This window comes from Corapipo altera, unplaced genomic scaffold (genome assembly GCF_003945725.1).
Source record: "Corapipo altera isolate COAL_440 unplaced genomic scaffold, ASM394572v1 44, whole genome shotgun sequence".
Lineage (NCBI taxonomy): Eukaryota > Metazoa > Chordata > Aves > Passeriformes > Pipridae > Corapipo > Corapipo altera.
In genome coordinates this window covers 7,932,845-7,958,281 of record NW_020884880.1, presented here as the reverse complement: position 1 = coordinate 7,958,281, position 25,437 = coordinate 7,932,845, and the positions used below count along the sequence as shown (strand labels likewise).

Below are 25,437 nucleotides of genomic sequence, written 5' to 3'. Positions count from 1 at the left end.
TATATTCATAAAGCTTTGAGATTTGTCATAAAGAAATACACAAAAATTATAATTGACACTTCAAATTTCCATCCTACTTTTAGAACCCTATAAAATGTATTGGAATTGTTTGAAAAAAAAATAAAAGGAAAAATAAGTCACGTAATTTACTATCAGTTGGAATAATACACTTGGCATATATATGCATTAGCACTATGAAAGGTTTCAGTAGTGAGTTTGGACCTAATGACTCTCTATATAAGAGCAAGATCTGTGTCTTGAAAGTGTATGTTTTGAAACTTTTTGCTTGTATTGTCCAGGATATTGTTAAAGGGAGCAAAGATTTGAAAAAAATCTCAAAAATTTCAGGGGAGTGGAAGACAGGAAGTTTTTTCCTGCCACATGTTTTTGTAACACTGTCTAGTTTATATACAGTATAAAAATATGTGCTGCATCTTCAATGTTATAAGAAGCGTAAGTGCACTGAGGCATGAATACAAGAATATTTTTTCAGATGAAGGTTAGGCTAAACAATTCAGGAAATCCTTTCTGCTAGTGTCTGATCTGGTTAAACGAAAGGATATGTAGAAACCAGTGGGAAATAATCAAAAAGCAGTAACTGAGAAAGGATTTTTAAGTCCCATCTTTAGACTGGACCAAGTCCACAGACAGTCTCAAGCACAAGAAAGCCTGTGTTTTGTTAATGGACCTTGAAGGGAACGTGTAGCTTTTGGATTTGTGTGACTGGGAGAATGGAATCTCACTTTGAGCATATAAAAGGGTATTAAGCAGTAAAAGTTAATGCAAAAGTTCTTAATAGGTAAGGTTCAAGTAAATAATGGAAAGTTAATCTCAGTAGTTATTGTGAAGGGGACACTGTGGCTGAGGACAACTGGGAGTGTCAAGAGACGAGGCTGTGGCACGTCTGTACTGCTGCAGACATAGTTGTGCTCACTGAATAAGCAGCAGATTTATGGAATTTGAGCATGCAGGGTAAAAGCTGAGGCCAAGAGCAGGCACAAGGGGATACAGTTTGTTGAAGACAAAAGAGATATTGAGTCAAGAGAGGAATTAGTGGAAATGGAGTTTGAGATTACTTCTTTTGTCCAGAGGAAACTTTTAAAACATGCCCATGAAAAGCCAAACCACATATTCATCTAATCAATACAGGCTGAGGAGATGAACAATGTGAAATCAGGGCCCATGTAAAAAGATACATGCAGTTCTAAATGCAGCTGTGAACTTGGAAGCAAATACTGAAGCTGGAAGAAAAAAAAAAAGTGAGTCAAAGGCAGAGAAAGAGCAAAAGTTGTGCTTTGTAGTTGAAGCACCAGATTAGTTCTTAACTAACACCTAACTTATTTGAGCAACTGAACTAATTTTTAATTCTGGATAAATCTTAAACAGAGCTAACTTCCTTTTCTTTTTAGCCAAGCAAATCTGTGACGTAACAACTGCAGGCTCTGATAGCTGGGCTCACATGGTGGGTGCTGGGATTCATATCCGTGCCATCCAGTGTTCTCACTGCATTAACTGACCATTTCATGGGAGTTATTTCCTTGGTAGCTCTGAATATCAAGACCTGAACCCCACAAAATTAAGCTAGTTCATTTCCTTTAAACATAAATGTTCTTATTATAATACAGTTTCTAGAAAAAAAAATATTGACTTTTTAAAACCAATTTAAAATTCCTCTCCAGTCTTACGTCCAGGATCTCTAATGGTTAGCTGCTGTCAAATCTTTGCTATAAGACTGAAGGTTTAGTGTTCTGTTTGCTTTCATTTTTGACTGTTGTATTTAGAAAATGTCAACATTTTTGTTAAACTGTCTAAATTATTCTTGAGTTTGTTTTAAATATAGTTCACAATTAGCATATTTTAAAATACTTTAGAGATTCTGCAAGTGAATTATACAAGTATCAATATCCATGGTTCTTGTATCACTTATAAATATTTTCATCAGCAATTTAGATGAATATTCAGCTTTTATAGGGAAAGCTGAAAACCAAAACAATTTCATATGCAGACAGTCTATAAGACACTAATATCACCTCTTTACCTTACTGTTTTGGAAGAATGGCTGTCCCCTTTCTTATGAAAAGTACTAGTGCTATCCATGACCATGGAAATAGCACTGGTCACTTGTTCTCAGCCCACGGATTTCAATTAACTTTGGATGAACCAAATTTAAAACGGAGGAGTAAGTGATGTGGTAAACTCTTACGCATCATGTTTAGTCATGCCCTTGGAAACTGTCATAAGTTATTTCTTAATCAAATGCCTATTACAAGAAGGTACTAGGGAGAATCAAACTTATCTTTGCAACCAGCTATAGACATATTTAAAGTTGCAAGTATGCACAAGATGGTTTTAGGATGTTTTGAAAGGAAACTTTGGTAACAACTTAATTGGAAGTGTTAAAGGCTGTAAAACATAGACTCTTCTGTTATGCAACTGCAGATACAACATAGCTGAAGAATAGGCTTAACACTGAATGCTAATCTCATAAAAATAGGTGTGTTCATAGTTAAAAAATCTTTCACCTGCTTTATTTTTAATAAAATGTCTTAATTATAGAGTACAATTAATCCATCTGCTAATGCAAGACTCATTCCTTTTTTTTTTTAATTCTATCTCTTTCTATTTATCTTTAAAGCTTTAAAATAGCCTTTCTTCTAAGAGCACATTTTTATGTTATTTTACGAGAGCTTTATCACTTGGATATATTTTTATTTTGAGCGCCTTTGTTTGTATATAGACAGGCTATTGTGTTATGTGATTTGGTCTGATACTTGTTGGCAGAAAGAAAGAGAAGCCTGTCTTGGCAAACCCTGATTTTATTTAAGAGAACATCTGTGAACTCTATCTTTGTGGTGTAGCTGGACCCTCATAGCCTAAGAGAAAACTAGATTCTAAAAGCAAGCACATCTGTCCCCTTACAACTATAAAGATTATACGTTTTGAGTTTAAGGATAAGGATTTATTGGTGAACCCTGAGGAATGATACTAACTGCTTTATCTGTTTACTCTCATTTTGCTACAAGGCAAGTTACATGCCCTCTTCTGCCTTCCTATCACTGGGCTTATACTCAAAGGATTCTTTTGAAACTGGCTACTTGCCCTCCAGCTATGCCATGGTTTGATCAGTAGCTAGTGGCGGGAGAGATTCCTTCATTGGATTTAACAGTGGAGGGATGATCAGGTGGGGGGTCAGACTCAGAACAGCCATCAATGCATGAGCATTAAGGTTGGAAAAGATTTTCAAGCTCATCAAGTCCAACCTTTGAGAGAATACCACCATGCCCACTAAACCATGTCACAAAGTGACACGTCTACTCAGCTTTTGAACACTTCCAGAGAGGCTGAATCCCCCACTTTCCTGGGTAGCCTGTTCCAATGCTTAACCACTGTTTCAGTGAAGAAACTTTTCCTAATATCCAACCTGTACCTCCCCTGGTGCAACTTGAGGCCATTTCCCCTTGTGCTATCACTGGTTGCCTGGAAGAAGAGGCTGACCCCCACCTTGCTGCAACCTCTTTTCAGGTAGCTGTAGAGAGCAAATGGTGTTACTGCCATCCACACTTCCATGGGAAAGTATGGTGTGTCCGGTGCCTGCCATTCCTCTTGGCCACTCAGTGAAAAATGAGCTCTTTACCACAGTGGTTTCCTAGTGTGTTTTTGTGATAATTCTCTGCCCCATCTGTTGGATTAGATGCAGACTGTTTGGGGCTGCTTTCTGAACCCACCACCTCTGCTCACACTAGATTTAAGACTCATCTTTCCTCTAGGATTAATTTTTCAAAATTTGTGTGCTCCCACCATTGCTTAGCTGAAAACTTTAACAAGGATAGATGCTCTGTTTGCACTGGCTTTAGGCTATGGATGAAGGAGGACAAAGAAATAAAGAATAGAGAAATTGAGAGTTTGGATCAATATTTTTAGAAATTATTATTATTTCCTCCTACATGCTGGATAGGCATTCATTTCATGTCCTAGAGTGTTGCTAAGATACACTGTCAACTCTTAAGTGAGTAGGTAAACATTGTGTAGGCAGCATGCCTGAAAGAAAACAATAGAGGGAGACAAATGCAGGTCCTCCATTCCCAGCAGTTTTGAATGCATTTGAGTATATTTGAGTGTACCTGTGCTTAGAGCTCCTTTGCTCATGGAATTATTCATGCTTGCAAGAAATGCAAGTTCCTTTCCTGCTTATTACATTAACTGTGTGAAGACTGCTTTGGAGCAGGGAAAAAGTCCATGATTTGTGCAAAAGAAAGTTAAGATCAGTCTGAATTACTGCAAAATTAATGTATGAAAATGTCATATTGGTGTGAGAGACAAAGGGAATGAACCTTATTAGTAGCTTCCGTTGTAACTTGTTTTACCCCTGCTGACTCTTCTCTTACTCTCCAAGGAGAGATGTCACCTCATGTCATTGCAACTTTTTTCTGGACACTTCTTCATCAGTCTGGAGCTTTTTTATTTTTTTTTTTGTTAAAATAGACTGTCTTGGCTTTACAGAAAAATCTTGAATTTTAAGGAATTTATATTTTTTACCTTGCAGTAGGCTGTAGACCCTCAACTGTATACAGGAAAAGAAATCAGAGATGGGACATAAACTATGCCTAAACATCACACAGATGCATGCAGTCAAAGAAGTAGAATTTGAGTAATGAGATGAAAACTGTAGGATGGACATTCAATTTTAAATTTTAAGGTGTAATTCAAAGGTGTTTTCATGTTTCAGTGTGTAACATCATGTTTAAGTTTTTGTTTTATTCTGCAATCAGTCCCTCCTCACAGAATGATGAGATGATACAGCTTGAGGTCCACTTTGCATGCACCTATCTAGATTCAATTAGGAGTATGGAAATCTGTGATATCAAATGCCTAACAATGAGTTTCTGAACAGCCACTCCTCTCACTGTGTGTCACTGCCTGAAACATATTTGAGTTACTTTAAAGCTGCTTTTGAAATTTTGAGAGCAGTTTAAAACTGGTTACATATTAGCTCTTCTGTATCAAAATACAGAGTTTAAAACTGAAATTCAGTCTTTGCAACTGCAAAATAACCAGGCTTATAATACTGTCATTACTTCGGTTTGTATTTCTGTAACCAAGATTGGAATGTGGCCTTTACCCCACTGAACTGATATTATCGTCTTAAAAGTTTGGAAGCCACAAGACTGGATGTGAACAATAGCTCAGCACATGTGTACACATACTCTGTCCCTCAGAATCTCTTGGGTTTTGTTTACTTCTTTCCCCGAAGGAGAAGTTTTAATTTTGTTTTTTAGTAGGCTATACAGTTTTTCCTCTGAACCATCTCAAATAAATTATTTGTAATAAAGAGGAATCTTTCCAATCAATTAGTTACGGCAGCCGTGTGCTTGTATTTCAGATTATTCATAGTCTGTAGGAGTTGTATAACGAAGATTTTAATGACTGAACATTGGCATGTGTCCATTTTAATGAATGGACACATGCCTCTTCTTATTTTGGAGAACTGGATGCCTTATGCATAATATTCCATAAGATGTTAGCACATATAGGAGGGAAGAAAAATGTGTTTCAGACTGGAAGACAGGAAAAAATGCTTACATTTCCTCTGCACTGGTTTTTAGCATCCCCCAGGAGATTCAAATGCATCACTCATTCATTCCAAAGACCTTACCATTTTGTTACAGTCACTAATTAAAAGTTGCCCAGTCTTCCTATATAACACTGATAGTCACAGTCACAAACTCTCTCACAAGCTATATGAAACTGGTGCAGCACATTTGTATGCAAAGTTCTGTAACTTGTGATAGCTAAAGCATTTCATGTTTTGTACTGCGTGTTAGCAGCTTAGATGATTGAGAAGTGCTGTGTTCATTTTTTTCTTGAAAAGTGCCACAACCAACCTTTGTTGTCAATATAATATGATATGAAAAGGAAAAACCTCTAATATCAAAATATACTGTATTAAATGTACCATAAAATATGTACTTTTCTGCTCATGCTAGAAATTTATATGAAGAAGTGCTGTATTATTTTCTCTGTGCCCATTAGGTGGGTTTTGTAATTTTTTTGTAATTTTTTAAAATAATTTTGTGATTACAGTGATGACCTCAGATCTCACTGGGTAGAACTATCCTACATGGTTCTTTGAAGATTTTTAAAATTATTTATTTTACCTGCAGTATATGACACAGTTTGCTTATCAGATAGCACATTTATATAATCTCACATGATCTTTAGCAATGGCATATCTTTTTGTATTTTGAGGATTGAGATAGTTATGTACTTAAACTTTTAACTTTGTGGTTTCTTCTAATTTGCTCCCCCATCATTTCTCTCTGTCTTCCCTTCATACAGATTTTTACATTCCTTACTCTACTACCAACTAGGACTAAAACACCAGTCATGGATTGAAACGGAGCTTGAAAGTGCTCCATTTCTCATTTTGTGATAGGAGAAAACCAGGTGAACTGTGCTGAACTGCTTTTGTTCTGCTGCTGGCCCCATGTGTCAAACGCATTCATACAGATCTGTAGCTGCTCCATCTTTGCTCAGTGCCTGGTGTACTGCAACAGTCTGTAAATGATTTGCATGATTGTAGTGTTACGTTTTTTGGGAGGCCAGCACAGCTTAACCCATTTTTTATACATGTGTGTGTGTGGTAGGCCTGCTGTGTATTCCTGGCCAGCTGCAAAACTTAACGCTGCAGCCCATCAAAGTATAGACTCTCACAGTGGAACAGGCAGCAGAGAATCCACCACACATACACACTGAGGGAAATGCTATTATGTCTTCCTCGTGAAGGGAAGTGGTGGGGCAGGCACTGATCTCTTCTCTCTGATGACCGGTGACAGGACCCAAGGGAATGGTATGAAGCTGTGTCAGGGGAGGTTTAGGTTGGATATTAGGCAAAGGCTCTTCACCCAGAGGGTGGTTGAGCATTGGAACAAGCTCCCCAGGGAAGTGGTCACAGCACCAAGCCTGACAGAGTTCAAGAAGTGTTTGGACAATGCTCTCAAGCAGAGGGTGTGATTCTTAGGGTTGTTCTGTACAGGGCCAGGAGTTGGACTTTGATGATCCTAGTGGGTCCCTTCCAACTCAGGATATTCTGAAATTGTATGATTCTATACGCTGCTGCTGCATGGAAGGCTTAAATCCCACTCCCACTTGAATTTATTAGTGCCAACTTCAGATTAATCTCAGATTTTCAACACCTTGTAATGCAAGTTGTCAGAGGAGAAAGCAAACCTCCTGTGCCTCAGCAGCATTTCAGTTTTCCTATATTGATACTAAGAAACATTTTTTCCTTACCCCTAAAAACCCTTTTGGTGTTTTTTTACAAGGTTAGCAGAGTGATACCTGATAGAGCCTGTAGGTAGCACACTAACAAATATTAACATGGGTACACTTCATATTATAGACTTATTTGGTAACATACTGTACTAAGAGACCACCTCTAAGAAACCTCAAACACATAATATACTTTTGCACATCTGTTAAATGGCTGATTTCTGCCAGGACTTTTGTATCCGACCCATACAGGTGGCAGAACTTGCTGCTAGCTCAAGCATTAGGTAGCTTTTTGAGCAACTTAGAAAGATAGTTGACAGACATTGTGCTGTCGCTGCTGGCACACTCACTCTTGCCAAGAGCTTCCATCAGATAGTGGTAGGTGCTGAATGAAAACTCTTGCTTAAGCTGCAATGACTGAATGTGCTAAAAGTGTCCTTTATAACAAACTTTTCAGGGAAATGTTTTGGTCCAGGAATTTTTATTGATCATTCAGTGTGATCATGCTAACAGTGTTTGTTATAAAATAAAAAAAAAAAAAGACATGGAGAAGACAAAACCAAGGAAATATAAAGTCTAGGTCTGCAGAAGATGCAGACATTGGCCCCAAGCTCATGTCTGCGAGGTGTCTGCACTAGTATCTAGACTGGAGTCTCGTCATCCTTCTGTTTTAGTGCAATGTATGTAGAATAAGTACTCTTCCACAGGCTTTTTAACCCCAGGCCAGAAACAGTATGAGCTGGGGACGGATTAAACCCCTCATACTGAGAAGGGAACTGAACCCTGGTCACCTACATGCTGCAGAACATGTAGATAATGGAGCTGTTTTAAACCTGGTGATTGAGTGTAAATCTGTCTATTCTATTCATACTAGGGAAAGAAATCTTAAATTTGAGTTTTTGTATGCTAGTTTGTGCTGTTTTGTTGGAGTTTTTTAACAAAAGAGCAATGTTTACCTTCAGTTTTAAATCTGTGGATCATAGGTGAAAAGATAAAAGCAAAAGCACTAGAGACAGAATCCTCACAGACTCGAGAAGATTTGAAATATTTGTCTGATCTCAGTGTATCCACACAGTCATTTTAAATGTTGATGGCTCTCCATTCTTAGGACAAACCATACGTATGGTCAATCAATAGTATGGGAGAGAGAGACACTACATTATCATGAATTTAGGCACAGTTTATCCAGGTTTGGGTTGATTAGCATGGATGTATGACTGTTTAACTGCAGGGAATTAACTCAGATCTATCAGAGTTCATTAATTAAGAGGTCTGCTAGGCTACATTAGCACAGTGACAGGTTGGTTCTAATGCCACTCATCTTCTTTCTCAATCCTTATTGCATCTTCAGTATCTAGATTTCAAAATTATTTCTATTTTGAGGAGTATCCACTAATAAAGAATTGATTGCATTTTCTTAGTTCAGCAAGGAAGCATGGCTATGCGTACAGAGGTTCACTTATAAACCTGCTCAATTAATTTTGAACCCAGCTACCTATCTGAACTCAAATGCTGCCTTAATTACTTATCTATTACTTGAAAGGAAACCTAAAAATATTCTGAGAAATACTTTTCTTATCTTTTAGAATGATCTGCATAGCTATCTTCTTATTGAGATAAATTGCTGCATTGATATTATGTATGAGATGTCACTTATCAATAGATGCTTTGGCACATGGATTAAAAAATGTGATGTGGAAGCATTTTAAGAAGAAAGGAGACTTCAGATTAATTTGTACTATTACAGAAATTGAGGTTGCTTTAATATGTAGATGCATGCCACTACTTATCTTGAGCGGGAAAAAATGCTTCTTCATGAATCTACCAGTGAATTACTCATGGTGAGATTAAACAACAATCCATGTTAGATAACTGATTGCTGGTGGTGGAAGAACCTCAGACTCTCTTCAGATCAACTGTTTGATTGAAAAGTATTAATTGAAGAAGAAAATTTCAAGTATTGAAGTTTTTGAGGCTAGATTATCTACTCAGTTTCTCTTAAGTGCAAATAAAACACTCAGTATGTGACATCAGGCAACTTTTTGAGGGACCTGGTATAGCCTTAGTATAAACTGCAGCATTCTGTGGAGTTTTAAATTAACAGCAGCTCCTCTGGTACTGCCAACATAGCCTTTTGCAAAATGCTTGCCAGAACAGAGACTATTTCAGGACTTTTCTCTTCTGCCCTTCATGCCCTGATGGTGTACCTGATGTACACTCATGCCCACACTGTGAAAAGGAGCAGTGGGCATGAGTTCCTTCTGCTGGTTCCAGCCTTTTTCCATAGAGTGGCAGGAATGTGCAGTACAGCACAAGTGCTGTCTTGCAGTATGATTCATCTCTCTCTCCTCTGTTTTGGTGGGAAAGATCTCCACAGAGTAGTTAATATTTTTTTTTTTAATGACTGTGCTTATGTGTTAGCTACATGGGATTTGTGCCTCATTCTGGGGGGCACTATTTGATTGTTGTTCTATGTATTCTTGATGCATTTGGGTAGGGAGAGAATGGCTCAGCTGTCATTTCCCAGTGATACTTAGGCTACATCCATACTGGTAAGTAAAACAGGCCAGGGATGGTTCTCTTGTCCTGGGGCTAAAAGGCACAGCATGCCTTGTCTCCATACGGCGAAGTTCTCATTTCCCAAAAGAGGGTGGCCTCATTCAGCCTGCTCCTTGGGAGCAATCCCTGGCCTGTGCTGTCCCCTGAACCATGCCCAGCCATTGTCTGGAAACATGTTAGCTGTCAGGAGCCAAAACTATGCCAAGGAGCAAGCTTACAATGGAACAGCAAGGGCAGGAGCATGCTGGCATGCTGGTGCATGCCCTGGCCATCTTTCCATTCCTGGTACAAACGTAACCATACTCATATTGATATTCCCTAAGTTTAGCAGCATCTTTAAATCCTATTTTCGGGTTTTCTGTCAGCCATATAATCAGGACTAGCATTACAATTCTATTGATTTTTAAAAACAATATTAAATGGAAAGTCAAATAATATTGCAGCAAAACAGAGCGCAAATGATGGAACACAGCAGTTTTATTCCTTTGGCAGGATGCAGGACAAGACAGAGGTAATAGCTGCAGAGGCTTTTTTTTTTTTTTTTTTTTACCTAAAAAGGGTAGGTGTGTTTTTCAAGCTCTTCTTAAACTGAACTAGTACATATGTAAATTGAAATGCATGTATGTGAAGTTCCAGCTGGGAAAAAAAAATAAATCCTAAACAGATTGAAGCGAGAAAATGAATAGTTAGGGGAATGTCAGTAAGTATTCAGATATCCTCACAGTTTCTTAAATAAATGCACATTTGTAAAATATCAGATTGCATATTCCAAAGACAGCTTTAACTCTGTCCCTGCATCCATTCCCAGTCTTAGTCTGCAGACCAGAGAACCCCTACAGACAGAATGCTACATCAAATAAATTCTGAGGTACAACCATCACACAATATGGTTAAGTTGGAATATTTTTACTGTTTAATAATAGACAAAGTGGATATTTTATTTTGGAATCAAAGTGCTGTTATGTGGATTTACGGTTTATAAGGTTGGCGGTGTTTCTGAGTACTTTCTTTTCCAAAGTACATAAATATAAAGTGGTAAAAATTTTGGTTTTAGCTTATAAATGTAGTTAATAATCTGTTCAAACAATAAAAAAAATCTATTTATTAATGGCCAAGAAATGTTAGGGGGGCTTGGTTTTTCTTCTTACAGGAGGATCATTTAAATCAACTGGATGAAATGAATAGACAGTGAATATCACAATGGTTTGGGGGGATCATGTGGAACTTCAGTTATTAATCCATTAAAGTCATTACTGCCTCCAAGTTTTATTTAAAAGTCAGGGTCTTTTTTAAGGATTTCATTAATGAGGAAGAGAACTATTTGTGTTTGATCCCTCCAGTGTATGCATGGATGTGCACTCATGGACTGGCTGAGGGACCTTCTCTGCGTGGGTTCGCGGCGCTGAGCAGTGGGTAGGCAGTGACGTGCAAAAGCTCTCATGGGCTTTGCATTGATTGTCCTGTTCTGACATCCTGGTTTTTATTGTGCTTACAATATATGCAAACACATCAGGCAATTAGACATGTGAAGACCTGGTTCTGCTTCATTATTTGACTTCCGGCAACTAATAATGAGATTTTTGAAAGATTTAGTGCTATGCTATTGAGTATAAAAGAAGATTGGTGGCCTGTGCAATGGAGTTAGGTGTGGTAGATTAACTTTGTCCTGGCATCTGTATAGAAGCCTCTCTGTAGGTATTATCAGCTGTAATTGGCACTGTTGCCAGAAATAACACTGCAGTATCAAAAACGTGGGTGTTTTAAGGGTGTAGCTGGGGGATTTGAAGTGTTCGCTTGTTTGTTTAAATTAATAAAGACCCACGAGATTCTTTTCCTTTCCTGGGTTATTGTTGAATTCTGTAATTTTAATTCTTTTCAATATTCTTTATAAAGTCTGCTGGTGTCCAAATTACATATAAGTACTTAAGAAAAAGCTAAGTATCATGGCAGCACGTTGAAAATATCCACTTATGGGCATAGTAATGGCCTAAAATGAAATAAAGTCCTAGCAGGTGGTAATGACTAGAAATAATCAACAAAAGTTTTAAATTATGCCCAGGCAATGACTGTTGGATACTACAATAATGATTCATAGCATGAAAGTGAGTTTTTGTTCTCAGAAAGGTACAGGATATACCATGATTTGAAATTCCTGGAGGAGTCCAGTGCATTGTGTTATTTACTACCCCTTTCCAGTAAAACTGTGGCTGTGAGAGTAAAGCAAGTTAGAGTAAGCACATACTTGACCTCTGTGGGACTGATTTCTCCTGCACTCAGAGGCTGGCGGGTAGGCCCAGGTGCTGGATACTTTTCAATGAATGGGTGACCCTGAGATCAGAATGGGTTACCAGGAAGGAGCAACAGCATAAATCTAAGATTAGTAACCCCTATGCTAAATACTTTAAAGGATCTCCCTACTGAAATTCTCAGTACATGCTTCACAAGGTCATTAAACCATCAACTGTAACTGTACTAAGAATTAAGAATATATTTTCCATTGCATTTGTTATCTTAAATATGAGAATGTATATTCCCCTAAAGAAAAACACTTCTGGTTATTTCCAAAATCAACACTTAACGGGATGGATCCTGCACAGGGGCCGGTAGGTTTCCTGAGGAGTTATAATATGAGCATTAATAATCAGATTATTGGAAGTGAAGTAATTGTAAAATTTGAAGTTTTAAGTTGTACTGCTTACTTTTTGTGTTTCTGTTTTTGAACTAATTTCAATTCAGCAGTCAATTTCTGGGTGCTTTATAGACCTCTTCTGCATGCAGGTTTCTGTATGCATTACTCTGCCACATTGCCTGTGTTACAATTATTATTCATAATTTTTTGCACGTCTTTCCTTCAGAACATGAAAATTAGCACTAAGGCCTTAGGTTTGGCTTTAGAAAAGGCTTTTTTCAGTCTAAAGGAATCTTATGGTGTCACATTCAATCTCTCCTGTGAAAGTTAAATTTCTTTCTCTTGCTTCCTTTCATGTTCAAAAACTTAAATAATTTATTGCTGCAATGGAATGTGTACTGAATCCAGTAACCAACAGAGGATGTGGAAAGATTTATTGGGAGAAACATTAAGAGCATTCCTGGCCAGGTGTATTTTATTTCTTTCTTGTGAAATGGAAAAAAAAAAATACACCTCCAGCCAACTTCAGATATGGCTGGAAGCCCATTTGGAAAACAGTGTCTGTAATTGTGAAGTGCTTCTCAAGACAAACTGAGCAAAATATTATGAGGGGCACATAGAGATTTGGCATTGCTGAATAGCAAGAAATGTGTTGTTCGATCTTGAAAGCAACTGCAGTGTTTGCTGTCTGAGTGGGTGCGAACACATGACTTCTGCTCTCCTCGTGCATTATACAGCAGTTTATACCCATGGGAAATGAGGGAATAAAAGTCCTACTGAACCCTAGGTCCATGACAAAAGATCCTGAAGGAGCAGGACCTAAGTACAATTCCTCACTCCTTGCTTGGCTGATAGGAGGTGCTACTCAGTGAATTGCAATATACAGATGTGGTGAACATTTTTATACTACCGCAATTTTTTAGAACTCTAATAAATAATTTTACTTCCTATTAGAATATATAACATGAATTTGTGGAGTGTAATCTTTTGCAGAGTTACAAATTGTAACAGCTTACTTATTTGATGATTTTTAGGACAAAATGCTAGTTGAATACAAACATAATTTTTTTCAGGAATTATAAAAGAATCAGTTATAAACTAGCTATTTTTGATTCTATCCAGTTACCTCTCTGGCATGTTTCCTGTAATTTACATAAATCACAAAGTTAATACAAGTATTAACATAGAATCAGAGAGTAGTTTGGTTTGGAAGTGTCTTTTAAAGGTTAGTTATCTACTCCAGTCCTGCTGTAGTGAGCAAGGACATCTTCAGCTAGAGAGCCAGAGCCCAGTCCAACCCAACCTTGAATGTTTCAAGGAGTGAGGCATCCACCACCTCTCTGGGAAACCTGCTCCTGTGTTTCACCACTCTGTCATAAAAACTTTCTTCTCTATATCTAGTCTGAATTGACCCTCTTTTATTTTAAAACCGTTACCCCTTGTCCTGTTGCTACAGCTCCCCTCCGTGCTAGCTGAATAGGTAGGTCCCTTCAGCAGTTTCCCTATTCCTTAAAAAGCAGGTTTGGATGTTATGTTTCTCTACAAATTGTGGAAACAATTTCTTCTTTCTCCATTAATCTGAGTTTTAAACATTCTCTGGAAAATTCTTCCTTCATGCACTGTCTGAATAAAAAAAGAGGGGAAAAGATACAGATTCAAACTGCTCCATCCTTCTACCCTGGGCAGGAAGCTGTATCTGCATCCCATTTTACATTCTCATACTCAGGACCCTCATGATGAGTTTACCTTGATCTGTCTGTTCCACTGTATACCAGTCCTTACTGTCAAAACCTATTACATCCAGTTTTCTCCGTCATGGCTATGGAGCACAGCTCTTGATTTCTCTTTGTAGCTCCCCTTCTGTATTTATATATTCTGGGTTCTCCCTACCCTAGAGTTTTATAGACCTTTCTTTTTTTCTGTTGCTTCACAGAAATTGTTCCCTCCTATTTCTCTCTCCAGGGATGTCTCTGTGCCTGGCTACACCTATTGCTATTTTCCCAGTGTGCAAATGGAAATGTTAGTGGTAGGAAGAGGCTAACTTTTTATATTCAATACAGCCAAAACTACTTGGTGATTAGACAAAAGACTCTTTCAAATGTGAGCTGAAGTGCTCAGTTAGAAGCACAGAATCAATGTCTCAGTTTATTACTGTTTCCTGTATTGGTTTCTATACTTGCCTATCAAAACCAGACTACTTTTTGAAGTTATCTCATACAGAGATCAATTTAAACCAGTGAAGTCCCAGTGCTTAAATGCCTTTGTGTTAATAAGTTTGTAGATTACAGATGGGATTCAGTAAGTGCTTACAGTTGCAGGTCTTTAACTAATATACTCAATTAAATCTGCCATTTTTTTCCATGTTTTCAAACCCAACATTTTTACTGCCTTTTAGATTTTAAAAATCAGTTAGGAAACAAGTGGCCTCTGGATAGATGGCATTAATCCTAGTAGTTTTGCATCATGGAGATTGGAGAAAATGGTTATTACTATGAAATTGTGCTTCCTTAAAATACAAGTTTTAGAAGTTCTTCTAATAAGTACAAATAAATGGTTTTATTTGTTTCAACAATCATATGGTAATTTGGCATATGTGAAAATTGATTTTAAATATTTACTTTTCCTACTTTTGTAAACATATTGTTTTCCTTGCTCTCCCCCTTTTTTTTTCCAGGACCCTTCACTTCTTCAGGAGACAGTAAATTCTGCTGCTACTCTTATCATGGCATTAATAAAGGACAGAAACCCGGAGCTGATTGGCCAGCTGTTGGTAGCATAAGACCATAAATCATGTGTAGCTTTTGGAAACCTTTGTTTTTCATCATCTATTCACCAAAGGTCTTAAGTCATCTTACTCTTTGATTAAAACTGTGGATTTATGCCATTTATATTAAAGTCCTTTAACAGCATATTTTTGATACTTAAAATGCAAGTCTGATATTATGTATAAAGTGTAATAGGAAATACAAATAATTCTGAGATACACTGGGTACATACTGTGAGGAATGATACTGAAATGTTTTTTAAGGTACTGATCATTTAAAAAGGTGCACACAGGACACCAAAGCATTCATGCAGAATTGTCTTTAAACATGTGTGTGTGTTGTACTCTAGGACTGCATAACTTAAATTTTATTTAAGATAAATTAATCCTAAAGCACAGCTTATCTACTTTATAGGAAATTATTTAAAAATTGTTACTGTAATACCTATCAGTGAATGCAGAGTTCATTATAGAGTGTAGCCTTCCTGACATCAAAAGAAACACATATTGCAAGAAGTGTGGGAAGGGTCAGGTCCCCATCTTCTGTGAAATGAAGGTAACCTCAAATCACAGAAAAGACATGCATGGGGACAACAAGGTGCTAAACCCAAGTTTTCCAGATGCAATATGCTCTGGCTGTAGCCTTTTGGTGCTACACTTCTTCCAGTGCCCACGTGCCATCATTCAGAACTAGCTCCTGTAGCACCACTGAATTACTGTAGTGCAAATACTCTGGTTTTGCACATCTGTGTATGTATATGCATGTATGTGTGTGAGAAAAGGGTTAGGACCCAAAAAAATGTTTCACTACCCAATCTATAGGTCATGGAGAAATAGGAAGGTTCTGTTAGCTCAACTATAAAAATACAATTTTCGTCTCTTGCTGATTAACATATGTTTGTATTAAATAGTAGTCAAGAGACTAGGCCTTATGAATTTAAATATATGCTCCATGGATAGTGATATGGTTTGAAGCTGGCTCCCTGCCAAGTCTACAAACCTTACCACAAGAAGTTTATCCCCCCCCAAAACCTCAGGGAGAAGAGGGAGAAAAGACAACTAAGAAAACCCAAAATGAGAGAGAGACAGCTAAAGTGATATATATAAATATATTTACACCTATATTACAGTTATATACAATTGAAATATATATACAATTTCACAGGGGAAAGGGAAGGGGGAAGGGAAAAGGAACAAAACCAAAATAATATATATATATATATCCCAATCAGTAGCCCGAGATCTAGTAACTAAAGAGTTAGCAAAGAAATATCCCACCACTCTCTTTGGGACAACCAAGAGTTGCTCCAAGACAATTGCTGGCAACCTCCGCCTCCCAAGGTCGACAAGGCCTTACCAGGCCTCGCTCCCCAACACGACAGACTCAACAGCAGGGAACCTGCACTTCCAAGCTCTGGAAGGAAAGAGAGCAAAGGCCTCTCCTCCTTTCTTCTTATAGTCTGGCTTACATAAAAATCGTAGGGAATACTGGGTAAATCTGGACCCTTTCTTGGTTACAAACTGGTCACCAAGGAAGGTCTAGCCCAAACTACCACAGATAGTCAAGTGTGCACAGTTGGGACAGGAAGATGAAATGGTGAATGATTATTATGTGGAGTATCTCCAAGTGTCACAACCATTAAGAGCAATACAAGAAGAGTCCCTGAAAACATCTGTCCCTCCCTATGCAGTAGACTCAGGAATTCCATCTCTCCTGCAATTTGTGAAGGGGCTAGGTTAGTGTCTTACGTACCTGCTGTGACTAGAATACAGTCTTAGAGCAGTATTCCCACCAGAAGTGTTCAGTAAGTCCCCGATTCAATCTGTCCTGAGTGAGAGCACTGTCAGTTCAGCAAGTTTCCCTCTAAAAACAGCATTCCTCCCCTTATTCCCACCATGTTCCACACCCTCTCATGCTCTGCACTTGGTTCCCTTCCGCTAATTTAAAACCCTTTTAGAAGCTGATCTTGATCCTAAAACTTCCTTCACTGCATAATAAAATAAAGAGTTTTTAGCTGAGGATTCTGTATCCAAAGCAGACTTTTTCTTCCACACAGAAGTCATGCAAAGACAACTAACAAAGTTCTTGTACATCATCTGCTTTCTTCTTTGCTTCTTTCTCCTCTCTACTTTGATGAATAATTTGTCCTTTCTGACATTGTACAACATAAACATTCATATTAGCTTTTTGTATGGCTGTACAATAGGCATATTTTGTTCATTCATGTCTGTTCATATGCAGAGTATGCAAATAAATGAAGAACTAAAGAATTTATTACTGGTATTCATAATTTAACAGGACAGCTTTCACAAATAAGTTTTCTGAATTTGCTTTTACGTTAATAAATTTGATGAAGGAATTTGTTTCACAGGCTTTTAAAAGACATGATGAAAGATGTCTCTTTGAGTGTATTTTGTGATTCTTTTTTGCTTGAAGACTAAAATACAATGTGGTGTTTTCCCCAATTAATAAGCAAGTGAATTTTCTAGCCACTTGTGTGTAACATCATTTGCTTAAACAGAACCTTTTATTTTTTAAGGTTGTTTTACTTACATTCTCCTAAAAGGATTTCCATCCAATTAAAAATGATACTGCAATGAATTGCTGTAATGAAAAAATATAGTTGTTTATGGACTTATTTTGAAAAGAAAACAGACAACGCACAACAAAACGTAAATTTTGGGTCATCAAATATACTTAGTACTAATCTTAAAAGGAAGATAATAAGATTAATTGCTAATGTACTGTTAATCATTGCATTATGGATTTTTTAATCTTTAACAATCTTTTCAAATAATCTACAACCAGTGAAAAATCTATTTTGCTGGAAACAAATACATTAACAACAGAACTACTAAAACAGATCATGAAATACTAGAACTGCAGTAAAAAAAAAACAAAGAGAAACTGGACTGTGATTAATGCTATTGTGTATCCAAACCAAATTGAAATGGTCTTTTGGGTGATTGTTAGTACTTACAATGGGAATAAAAATATAAAATGAAATTAAGAAACTGTTTGATTGTTTTTTGTCTGTGCATAGCTTCTCACAAATAGCAGTATACATGAGAAACTTGGCAGCCTTTTGTACAAACATGCTGTTTTGAATTTAACTAGTGAATCAGTCACCACCCATATTGCTTTGAACATTTGGACAGAGATAACAGAGTATAAATAAAAGCTCAGACTCTGCCAGCCTTGCTTACCTTACTCCTTAAGCACTCTAATTAGTATTCCTTGGGTAGTGTTCATCAGAAAAGAGAATGCAGAATATGGCCCTAGAAATGCTTTTTGTAACTGCCAAGTCGAGTAAATTAGATTTGTATACTGAAACTAACCTACTTCATGGAAAATCTGAAATGTAAATTACTTTTTTTGTCTTAGAAGTCAAGCAGAAGAATTTCTACTTACGGTCTTTCTTTCTTTAGCTTTTCAGGCTGCCTAGCTTGAGAAAAAAATGGTTTGATGGTCCTCTAAAATGGCTGAAAGAATGAAAAGGATAGAACATGGTGAAATTAAAAACAAAAAACACCCAACACCCCAAAACCAAACCAAAAAGCAAAGAGAAACGAAATGAAATGTTACCCTATTGCAATCAGTGGCATAGTAGAGTCAACTTTAGTTGACTTTAAAATACCACAATGAAGCTTTTAGCTCATCCTGATAATTAATGTAGGCTGCAGGACAAAAAGTGTTTCTGGATGCCGTGAAGCTTTTGGTGCATTCAAATTTGTATTTCTATGTGACATCAAAGTCTCATCATTGCCACAGTGCTGTTGTAGATGTCACCCAAAGAGAAGTTTCCGAAGACATGTAAGGTTTCCAATTACTACTTGGCACTTTCTGAGGATACAGCAGGTTTTCCTGTCTGTAGGTCACTCCACCAGAGAAGAGACATACTTTGTTTGCTCTGTTCTCCATGTCTAGGACACTTGCTACTGCTCACTGCTTTTTGCTTGGGTTTTATGTATGAAGAAGAGCACATTCACTTCCAGACATGCAAAAGCTTTTTATTTTGTATCTCCTTTCTCTTCGTCCATAACTTTGATCTGAAAAATTCTGGTTCGTGTTATAAAGCGTCCACCAAGATGTGCAGACAATGGATGCTTCCCTTCATTCCTGTTGAGGAAGGTTTTGGAGCTCAGGAATAGGCTCATATTAAGTGCTCCTTTAGGTGCCAGAGGCTGGGGCCAGACTTACCTTTGTCCTGGATCAGTGTGACTGCTCTGATGACTGGCAATTGTAACAACTGTGTGTTATGGGACAAATTGAGCCCTTCAGAGTATTAGTACTGCCTCAACCTCATGGTTTTTAAGATTGCTGATTATTCTCTCTGGTCTAGATGCCAGATGCACTAATCTTATTCCCATCTGACTGGAAAAAAACCCCAGTATTTAGTTATTAGATTGATTAATTCAGATGCATAGTTTACTAGATGGTCAGTTCTTCTCCTTGTATACGTAATGATAGAATGGTATTCAGAGGAATTTCCTCCTGTTTGTTTCAAAAATGACTTATTAAAATCCCAACTAATTCTCACTGAAACAGGTAGAGCTGCTGAGACTTCTAAAAAGAACAATATCTTCAAGGGCTCACATTGGTAAAATCTCTTATGAAATTTTAAGGTATAAATATATATATATTTTTATGTTCTAGAAATATGTAATTATAACATGAAAAGAAATTCAACTATAACTATAGTTATATTTAAGGCCGGTCTTGAAGAGCTGAATTCCAAGAGACTTTAAAAACTGCTTTCATTATTCCTGCCCAACTCAATCAATCCAGTCTTTAGCACCGCACCTGATTTTGAATAATTTGTAATGGCACCCAGTTCCGTTACTGATGCCCTGTTCTGGGTACCTACAATGAGATATCAAGGTAAAGTATGAAAATGGGTTCAAATCTTTGTGGCCCAAATGCCTACACTTTCAACTTCAGACTGGTAATTTTTTATGACATCCATCTCCCTCGGCCCATTTCCCAACCTGGTTGTCTACCACAATTCAGTTTGTCTTGTGTTTCTGGCAAGCAGCAAGGGAAAGAAGCAGTCACTGACACTGCATTTTTTCCCAGTGTAAGTTGATTTTGATTGACAGGGCTGTAAAGCTCCTTTTAAATATACATTTTCCTTCATTATTTCTTACAGGAATACTCAATTAGTTGAGATCTAAAAACCACAATTGCAGGACCTGCAGCTGAGGAAACAGGCCCAACTGTGAAAATACATTTATGACAGAATATAGTTCCTTGCCTTGCATACACAAACCTGGGGAGCAAAGTGACATTTCTTATTTTATTTATTCCAAGGTTAATTTAAGTATACTTTTCAGTCTTTAGATTGAAATGGATCTTGTCCTTCATCCTGCACATATTCCTGTCTCAGAAACTAAAATTATAATTCAGTTAAAATGCCACAACACTGAATTATAACACAGTTACAAAGATAAATGAGTAAGGGACTTGGACAAGAAAAAAGTGATATGAATTTAAATAACACGGAGAAGCAAGGAGTCAAGAGAGAATATACCAGAGCTCCTCCAGATGGCAAAACTTGCAGAGAGGACCCCTTGAATGGCACAGTACGCTAAGGGCTGTGGGCAGGAATGCCTTCCAGATTCAGTAGCACTTGAGGTGGCAGCTCAATAAGGCATTTTCCTATTCAGCAGCCATTTTCGATGAATATATCCCTTGGTTAGTTGTTTGTTGCTACTTCTTCATCTCTTTCTTTTGCATTACTCTGCCTCCTTCCTTTTGTTTCTGTTCCTCAGACTGGACACTTCAGATTTCACATTTTCTTTTCATTTCAGCCATTCCTGTCTTCTCCTGCCCCCTTCTCTCATCCTTCCACCCCCTTCTGTTGCTTATTCTTTCTCTCTGTATTTGTCACTCTTTTTCCATTCCTCCCAGCCCACCATCGTAGAAGGAGACGATTCTCCACTCCCTTCACTCCACAAGCCAGGCCGTGGTCTGGCATCAGAAACCCTTCCTCGCTCCTGGATCGAGAACTGAGGCATTTGGGCTCTGGCACCTCTGCGCTGCTCACAGCTGGGACCAAAAACAGATGTCACTTCCGCTGCCAGCTGCCGGGAGATGAGCAGCAGCTGCCTGAAGGGACAGACCTCCTGCATGGCAGCTGCTGGGCTGACACTGAATGCCACTTATTATCTGGCGTCAAGCTGCAGGCAGAGCCATCCCACTGAAGGGGAAATAATTTGCTCCAAGGTCAGGCTCCCCCTTCCTCCACTTCAGTAGCCAAACTTGGGTTTGTAAAGTCAGCACCTAGTCAAGGAGCTGGATTTGCAAATCTATCAGTGGCAGCAACAACAAAAAGTGAAAGAAGAGAAGCCAATCCAGGTACGGCTTGCAGTCCTGGCGAGTGGGAAAAGTATGTTTTCAATTACTAACCAGTGGCTTTGCCAGGAGTTGCTCAGAGACAAAAAACAAGGAACCCCACGATGCTGTGTTAAGCAGTTCCTTTCCGCAGCAGAGACACAACCTCATTGAAGCCCTACTGAAGTCAGTGGGACTGAAAGTTCCTTGCAGTGCATTCAGGAATGCATGGCATCTCCTCCCTCCGGCCATCTTCAGCTAACCCACACATAACCATACTGGTTATGCTGGGGTTTTATTATTATTATTATCATCATTATTTTTATTGTGCTGCAGTTTTAAGTGTGTATTTATGCTGTACTCAACTCCCTTGCCATTTGGTGGGGCAACATTATGGTCTTGATTAATGCTAACTATTGGAATTTAGTTGTGACTCCAGCTTAAGCACCCACAGGCCTATGGTACTTGGAGTTATAGGGGCACTTCTGAAGGGCAGTTTGGAATTTAAAATCTCTTTCAATACTCACTGTGAATCCAGTGACAGCACAGTAAGCCTAAAAGGATGATTTTGTGCACGATTAGAAGAAGCCTTGATCTCATGACACTGTGTTTTGTCCCTCTCTCCTGTACGTTAAGGGCTGTGCTGCTGTGTAGCAATTCAGTTGAGGAAGCTGAAAACCTGTTATCTGGCTGGAAACTAACCCTACAAAAAGCGATTAGCTTTCACCAGTCACCAGGTGGGATGTCTTTGGGGGAGGAGGTACTTCGTGATTCCTGCTGCAAAGGGATGTGCCGGAGGCATGTAGGGCTGCAGCAACAGAATCATAGATTAGCATAAACTGACACTCAGTTTTACCATAGGGCACTAGTTTTGTAACTTTGCAATCTCAGGTCCTGCATATGTTGAGGGCAAGATGAATATTTGTTATTCTAACTCTGTTATTCCCCTTCTGCGGACAAGGGCGCATACGTAGGTGAAGCGCAGGATGGCCAGACACTGTACGTGGCTCCTCTCTTTGGCTGTCACGTACAGGCTTTGTGAGCAGTGAAGTAAGCCCTGGTTGTGTGTTGTGACATGCAAACCTCTCCAAAAATGATACATCTGAAAATGCTCAGAGGTGAACTGCATTCCAGACTGGTAGGTCAGGATAAGAAAAGGAAGGAAGGAAACGAGGTGTCTCTCGCTCCTTCTGGGAGTGGCTGCTTACAGCAGATCAAAGAAGTACTTTAATGATGGATATTTCAAGAAAAGCTGCAAAATGCCTTGAGTGCACAGCACAAAAGGCACATTACATCTCCTTAGTTGTTTTGTTGGTTTTTTTTTTCTGCTGTTTCTTTTAAAGCAACTGGCTTCATCGACTTTGGTCTTTAATCCTGCTTTTGATTGTGCACCCTGGTGTAGGCAGCTCCACAGAGCTGTGGAATGTGCAGGATTTGTCCAAAGCTTTGCTGCACCACAGCATGGTTACTTATGGTTACTTACAGTGTAAGGACAGGCATTACAGTGGCAGCAATGCACCCTCTGCTGGTGTTCATCACTATTTTATCCAAAATCTTCCCCAAGTTAACTATCGACAAACCCTGCTGATGGTAGAGGAAGGGCCAATATTTTCCTTTCCATCTTTGCTGATTCCCAGCAGTGATAACATGAGGTGTTGAGATGGGCTGAAAAAACACTCAGCATGGTGTGGGCTCTGCAGCCATTGGCCTCCGTAAGCCCCAAGATCTACAATGTGAATAACAAAATGCAACTACCTTCAAGAGGAGGCTGAAAAACACCCTTAGCTTGTGAGTTAATGGAAAATAGGGATTCATGCTATCAGGTCGTGTGGGTGGAAGATGGCAAAACATTTGTTATCTTCTGGGACAGCTCCTGCCAACATGTACCTGCCTCAGGCTGGATTCTTGGTAGTGGTTTTTTCAGACCTTTTTCATTGCTTTCAAAACATGTACTTGACTGAGATTTGTTTCAGATTTCTGGAAACGCTAAATTACAGCTGAAATGGGCAAGTTCTGGACAATGCTGTGTTCAAATTATGAATCTTCAAGTGCTTTTTTGAATGCTGTTTTGTACTTTAGTGAAAATCTCTGCGCTTTTTTTTTTTTTTTTGAGTCTTAAGCCAAATTTGATTAAAGTGTTAGAAGCATCAGAAAAAATATAGAAAATAGCTGCACTGCACTGTGATGGATGTGGTCAGTGACTTGAGTGAGCATTAATGAATGTCTGGGGGTTTTCAAAAGTGGCATTAAGTTGGAAACAGATAAAATGTCAGCTCATCCTACATTAACAATCTTGTATGCAAATTAAAAAAAAACAAAACCAATGTTTTTAAGTGTGAAGTAAAGCGGGAAAGAAAATCTCAGTAAAAGTGACATCCATTACATTTAGCGAAGATAAGAGAATGATTTCTAATCCATGATTATCATATCCTTTAGAATGAATCTGATAATTTATGTTCTTTATTAGGCTTGTATTTTTCCACAAAAAAAGCAATCAGATGGTCCTCAGAGGATATTTCATGACTAAAATGTGATACTGTAAACATTCAGTGTGGAAGAAATCGAACTTGTAGAAAATTATGCTGCAGGTAATATTGCCTTGTAAGTAAAACACTGTGCCCTTCAGTAGCTCTTTCACGCCCTCTGCAGTTAAAACTGTTTTGTGTCTGTGCAGTCAAAGTGTGTTTTTCCTGGTCGCAGAATGTAGGATTATTGAAAACTGTAGAACAGTAAATACCATGGGAATTTTTGGGGGCTCCCTGTAGGGTAGGTCGTGACTTTTATTATACACTCACATTACCAAGCATTGGGCTAAGGCAGATGATCCTGTACTTTCACAGCAGTACCTCTTATATAGCAAGAGCTGAGAGCACAGAAGTAAACAGAGGTGCCCTCCTGTATGAGATCTTTGCTGGTGCACGCTATGTTACACTACATGCATGCATCCATCTCCACTGAGATTAAACTGATTAAACTGATTTTCATGAATGTTTGCTATCAGGTAGAAGTTATATACAGATGACTGTATAAACTGCTTTAAAGCAACAGTGAGTCTCATCGTTACACATAATTTTTTAGCATCACTTTCAGACAGTGTTAATCATATTTATGCATAGAATCATCTGAAGCAATTAATCCTACTCAAAACAGTTATAAAAATGGGTGAGGAAAAGTGTCTGATTTCAATTGATTGTACCTCAATTACACTCAACTAATTTCAAAGAGATGTCTAACTTTTGGATATATAAAATTGTAATATAGTGAAACATACTCTTTCTATTTAAATTTGAAGAGAAATGTAATTCTCTTGGATGAAAGAAGAAATAGTCACTCAGATGAAAATAAGGACTGTAAATAGCTTTTGTAGGTCCTACTCTGGTAAAGCATTTTAGCATATATGTATAAAAGCATGCCATGCTCATTATCTATGGAAATGCCTCATGTGTATGAAAATAAAAGTTTTATCAGAAGATAGTCTGAGGAATATGTTCTTTCCTATTTCTACAGTGCCAAAGGTCAGTCCTGAGGTACTGAAGAAAAAGATCAGTCCTGAAGTACCAAGAAAAGGACTCTTGGGGAGGAAAGAACAAGTATGATATAATTAAGTGAAAGAATTAACAACAGCAGCAGTAATAATAATTATCATGAGAAAAAGAATTGAAGCAAAAATCAGCAGTGCTGAGAAGATGATCTGCTGTTTAAAACATCAAAGATGTGTTGTCATACTTACAACATTTTTCAAGAGTGACTGCTGGTTGCTGACTCTGGTATAGACTTCCACCATGGACTAGAACAGGTAATTTCTTGCTTGTGCCTTCAGATTCTCTCTGTGTGTGTATATATATATATATATGTATATATATATGGCTCTTGGCTATGGCT

General features: G+C 38.1%; 1 protein-coding gene across 4 annotated transcripts in view; it reads left to right on the top strand.

The window, feature by feature from the left end:
* The window catches only part of ISPD (isoprenoid synthase domain containing), a 111,452-nt gene extending 95,439 nt beyond the window's left edge, over positions 1-16,013 (top strand). For all 4 annotated transcript variants that reach the window (XM_027639283.1, XM_027639281.1, XM_027639280.1 and 1 more), the window contains exon 10: positions 15,132-16,013. In XM_027639283.1, the coding sequence (XP_027495084.1) occupies positions 15,132-15,236 (105 nt within the window). In that variant the 3' untranslated portion in view covers positions 15,237-16,013. The remainder of the gene's footprint in view (positions 1-15,131) is intronic.
* Positions 16,014-25,437: the final 9,424 nt, after the last annotated feature.